The 4,616-nt window shown below is 42.0% G+C and overlaps 2 protein-coding genes across 8 annotated transcripts in view; both read left to right on the top strand.

The window, feature by feature from the left end:
* Positions 1-4,616, top strand: part of KLHDC4 (kelch domain containing 4) — a 61,404-nt gene that overhangs the window by 19,393 nt on the left and 37,395 nt on the right. The window lies entirely within an intron of this gene.
* Positions 22-4,375, top strand: LOC112474578 (superoxide dismutase [Cu-Zn]-like). Its single transcript, XM_025042583.1, has one exon. The coding sequence runs from the start codon at positions 3,903-3,905 to the stop codon at positions 4,296-4,298; it is 396 nt and encodes a 131-aa protein (XP_024898351.1). The 5' UTR covers positions 22-3,902; the 3' UTR covers positions 4,299-4,375.

The following is a 4,616-nucleotide window of genomic DNA, read 5'->3' as shown; positions in this document are numbered from 1 at the left end:
CTCTTTCTCTCTCTCTCTCTCTCTCTCTCTCTCTCTCTCTCTCTCTCTCATACACACACACACACACACACACACACAGAAAAGTCTGATTATTTTCGGGTTTTCTTCTGATTCATCGATCTTTTGTTTGTGCTTATTTTAAGTATCACTCTATTTTAGTCATTATGGCTTTATTGTATGTTTTGATAGCTGAAGGGTTTTTCCCATTTACTTAAAAAATTTCTTTGTCATGCACTTATTTTTTTTATGAGCTTCAGAATCAGTTTTTCAAGTTCTATTTTTAAATATTCCAATGAGATTTTGATCGGATTGCTTTCATTTATAGATTGCACTTAGGAGAATGGACATTTTCCTCATCCTGACTTTTCCCAATCAGGAACATTGTACTTATTTTCATTTTGTTAGGTTCATTTTTCTTACTCCTTTAGAAAAGTTCAAAATAGCCTAAAAGTAGACTTGCAAAGTAAAAGGGTGTATGTGTTCCTAAAGCCTTTCACTTCGTGCCTTGTTCTCTCTTGTCTCGGCAACCCCACACTTTGTGTGTGGGGGCCTATTTCCCAGCACTCCTCCAGGGTACAGCATTCTTGTTTGGGTGCTGGGCTTACTCATTCAGTGGCCACTTCACAGTATAGCAGGTACTAGACTTCAGGCCAACTGCCCCATGGAATAAGCAGTTTTTCTGGCCTTATCTGCACTTGGAATGAACACTTTTATTAAAACATAGTCAAGATTTCCCAGCAGGAGTGGCTAGGAGACTCATCTGCCTGGGGAGATGGCTCAGCGCACAGAGAATACCTCTATTACTCTGTTAGTGATTCTGGACCTTCCTGCACCAAGAGCTTTTAAAATGCACATTCTTGCCTTCATCCAAATATCAAGACTGATTCATAGCACGTTTTAGATGGGACTCAGGAATCTGCAATTTACATTAACCCCTCCCAGCCCCATCAGTGACCCTGGTCCAGGAGGCCCTGCACCACAGCTGGAGGCCTTGGTTACTGGTGGGTCTCATGCTGATTTTGAGCATTGTTCACTGATCTGAAAATGTCTGTTGCCTTTTCAGAAGTAAGGAAACGCACGTAAAATGCCTCTTAGATCCTTAACAATTCAAATCATGTAGGTATTAACTTTTGTAGTTTTACTGATTATTTCAGAATGAAAGCATCACCCACCTGTTATTCAGCAGGGCTGTGCAGGCTTTATTGACGAGGCCCAATATAACTGTGGAAAAGTGCAGGTAGACTAATTATTAAAGTCAGTCTATTGATATCGTGGGCTAGGTTACAGCATGTGGAATTTTTACTTAGAGCTGCTGCTGCTTGTAATTGGACTTGGTTATTAGCACACTGACGTAATGGCTGCTATTGAAAGAAGACTACCACTGGCAATTTATTCTTTGTAATTTTTCCTTATTGATCTGAAAGAAAAGGTAAGGAGATTCAGCCAAAATGACTGATTTTCTGTTTCTAGGCAGATCTGCTGAGCCTGGGAGAATCCCCATGATATGGAGCTCGTATCACTTGAAAAGTACAGGAGGAGTTTACAAGGAACTGAATTTATTTTGTTAGCAGGATTTGGCCTGGCCTTCTGCATTCATTTTTTAATAAATATTTTTCACTCCTGTGAGGACAGTTTTACAGTTGAGAGACCAAGAGTGAGAAAGGTTACATATTAGTAAAGCCCAACAAAGCATCTGTATTGAGTCCCTTTCTTGGCTTTTAAACAGATTTTTCTCATGGGAAGGCAGGATGTATTCCTTCCTGCTAGCTGGCGACTTTTGACTTATATGATATGTATTTTTTCACTTCTGATGTTCTGATTCGAGTTAGTTTTCTGATGTAGCAAGTGTGTCCAGCCCATCCTTGCATGCGCTTGTCTGAAGAAACAACAGCAAGAAAAGCAGGGCCTGCCCTGGAGTAGTTAAGTAAGAGCTGTTCTGAGGTCAGGTTGTACGAGCTCACGGACAGGTCACTGAATGGCTCCTTGAACAAGCGGTGCCTTAGAGTTCCCGTGTTTAGCAGCAGTGCTGCACTGGACGCTGAGTGTGGAGACGAGAGCACAGGCTCCGAGTCCCGTCCTCCTTGTGCCTTTTCCTGCCAGTGGAAGCTGAGTGACCTCAGCAGGTCCTGCCACTACCCCGAGTGCTGTCACAGTGCCTGTGTGTGGGTGTAACAGGGACCAAATGCAGCCATCAGCACCCTGTAGGCCGGAGAACCTCTACATCCACCGTCTACTCATCCAGCCTCTCCAGATGCTGCTGATAGCCCCAAAGGGACCAAATGCCAGTTTGGTTTTTGTAAAAGTGCTTTTTAAAAAAGTTTTAATAAAGTAAACTTTAATAAAGTAAAATATGTAAAGAAAAGCCCACAGTCATATGCAGCTTGATGAATTTTACAAAGTAAACGTACCTGTGTGCTCTGGTCTAGGAATCAGCACTGTTAGCCTCGCAGAAGCCCCGTGTGCCCACCCCCAAGTACAGATTAGGTTTACTAGGCTTGAACATCATGTAAATGGACTCTTACGGAATATACTCTCGTGTCTGGCTTTTTTCACAGAACATTATTTGTGAGATTCATCTATGTTGCATATGGTAATAGTTTGTTCATTTTGGTGCTGTATAACATTCCATTATAGAAATATGCCACTGGTTTAACTGGTAGTGGGCATTGGAAAGTTACCAGTTTCCGGTTATTACAAATGGTGCTGCTGTCAATATTCTTTTATGCATCTTGTGGTGAACATGTATATGCGTTTCCATTAAGTGTATGTCTAAGAGTAGAATGAGGTTGTAGGGTGACCCGCGTTCACTTGTAGCATGCCCTGGCAAGCTGTTTTCCACACTAGTGCTGCTGATTTTCAGCACTACGAGCCAGGCCAGTGCTTGACATTTTCAGTTTATTTTGTTTTTGCCATTTTGGTGGTGTTTCTGTAGCACATTTGACAACAAATAGACACTTGGTAATCTTTTATTGTCTTCATTTATGCACATTCTTCAGCCTGGCAGCATTTACTTGACATCATAACAGTTTGAAAATGAGAGGAAAAATCATAGGGTTACTAACATCAAGAAGACCAAAGCTTAAATGAAGAGTTATTGTTGGCTTCCTTATTTTATGTTGGATGTATATGACTAGCTTTAAAAGATAGTTTGAGATACCTTCAGTCTCTATCTTCAGTGGGAGGTGCCTGCAAAATGCCCTGATTTTTGGAAAAAAAATGATTCGGCAACAGAGATTCTATATACTAACTTTTTATTTTTATAAAATATACACTCTCCTCTTCCCTGACTACATTTCCTCTAGAGGATAAAGAAGAAAAGCGGGTGGGTGTGTTTTAAATGTGTGCACCTGTGTGAGTTTGAGGGGAGTTAAACACCAAAGACAGCATCTGCCTACTTACTCTGTCACTCACAGTACAGAAGCTTTTACCATGTTTCACAGTGGAGGACCTGCAGAGGGGCTAGGGAGAGGAAATAGATTGAAAGAATTACCTTTTTCCTCCTATTTAAACAAATGAGCGGATGATAATTGAAGGTATATCTGTGATTATCACCAAAAGCAACCTCGAAATAGTGAAACTCTAGAAAGGCTAGTGTTTTAGCCTGCTCAGACTGCTATGACAATACCGTAGACTGGGGGGCTTAAACAACAGACATTGAAATTGATTTCTCCCAGTCTTGGAGGCTAGAAGTTTCAAGATTAAGGTGCCAGTGGATTCAGTGTCTGGCGAGGGCCCCTTTTCTGCTTCATAGACAGCTGTCTTCTTGCTGTGCCCTCACATGGCCTTTCCTTGCTCATGGAGAGAGTTCTCTCTTCTTGTTATGAAGGCAATGATCTCCTTGGTGTCTCCTGCAGCGTCTCGGCTGCTTTCAGAGCTGAGACTGGAGTGTGCCCCTGCGAGTCATGGCTACTAGGGCTGTGTTTGTGCTGAAGGACGATGGCCTCAGGCAGAGTACCATCTATTCTGAGCAGAAGGGAAATGGGTCAGTCGTGGTCTTGGGATCCATCACAGGATTGACTGAAGACGAGCATGGATTCCACGTTCATCTGTTTGGAGATAATATACAAGGCTGTACCAGTTCAGGTCCTCACTTTAATCCTCTATCCAAAACACATCATGGGCCAAAGAATCAAGAGAGGCATGTTGGAAACCTGGGCAGTGTGGCTGCTGGCAAAGATGGCGTGGCTAATGTATCTGTTGAAGATTCTTTGATTGTACTCTCAGGAGACCATTCCATCATTGGACACACAATGGTGGTCCATGAAGAACCAGATGACTTTGGGCAAAGGTGGAAATGATGAAAGTAAAAAGACAGGAAATGCTGGAAATCATTTGGCTTGTGTAATTGGGAATGCCCAATAAACATTCCCTAGGACGAAGCCTGAATCCTAGTAATTCATCTGTTATCTTGCTAGTTGGAGAAATTTAACTTCATAAACATTAAACACTGTAACCTTAAAACACTGTTAACCTTAAAAAAAAAAAAATAAAGGCACTAATTCCATCATGGGGGCCCCACCCTCATTACCTCATCTAACCTTGATTTCCTTCTGGAGGCCACATCTGCAAACACCATCACTTTGAGGTATAGAGATTCAACATGTGAATTTTGGGGA

Source organism: Pteropus alecto, unplaced genomic scaffold, assembly GCF_000325575.1.
Source record: "Pteropus alecto unplaced genomic scaffold, ASM32557v1 scaffold7, whole genome shotgun sequence".
Taxonomy (NCBI): Eukaryota; Metazoa; Chordata; class Mammalia; order Chiroptera; family Pteropodidae; genus Pteropus; species Pteropus alecto.
This window is presented reverse-complemented; position numbering and strand designations above follow the sequence as displayed.

What these genes read in the sequence shown, in the direction of transcription:
- LOC112474578 (XM_025042583.1), top strand. Translation starts at nt 3,903, where the DNA reads ATGGCTACTAGGGCTGTGTTTGTGCTGAAGGACGATGGCCTCAGGCAG.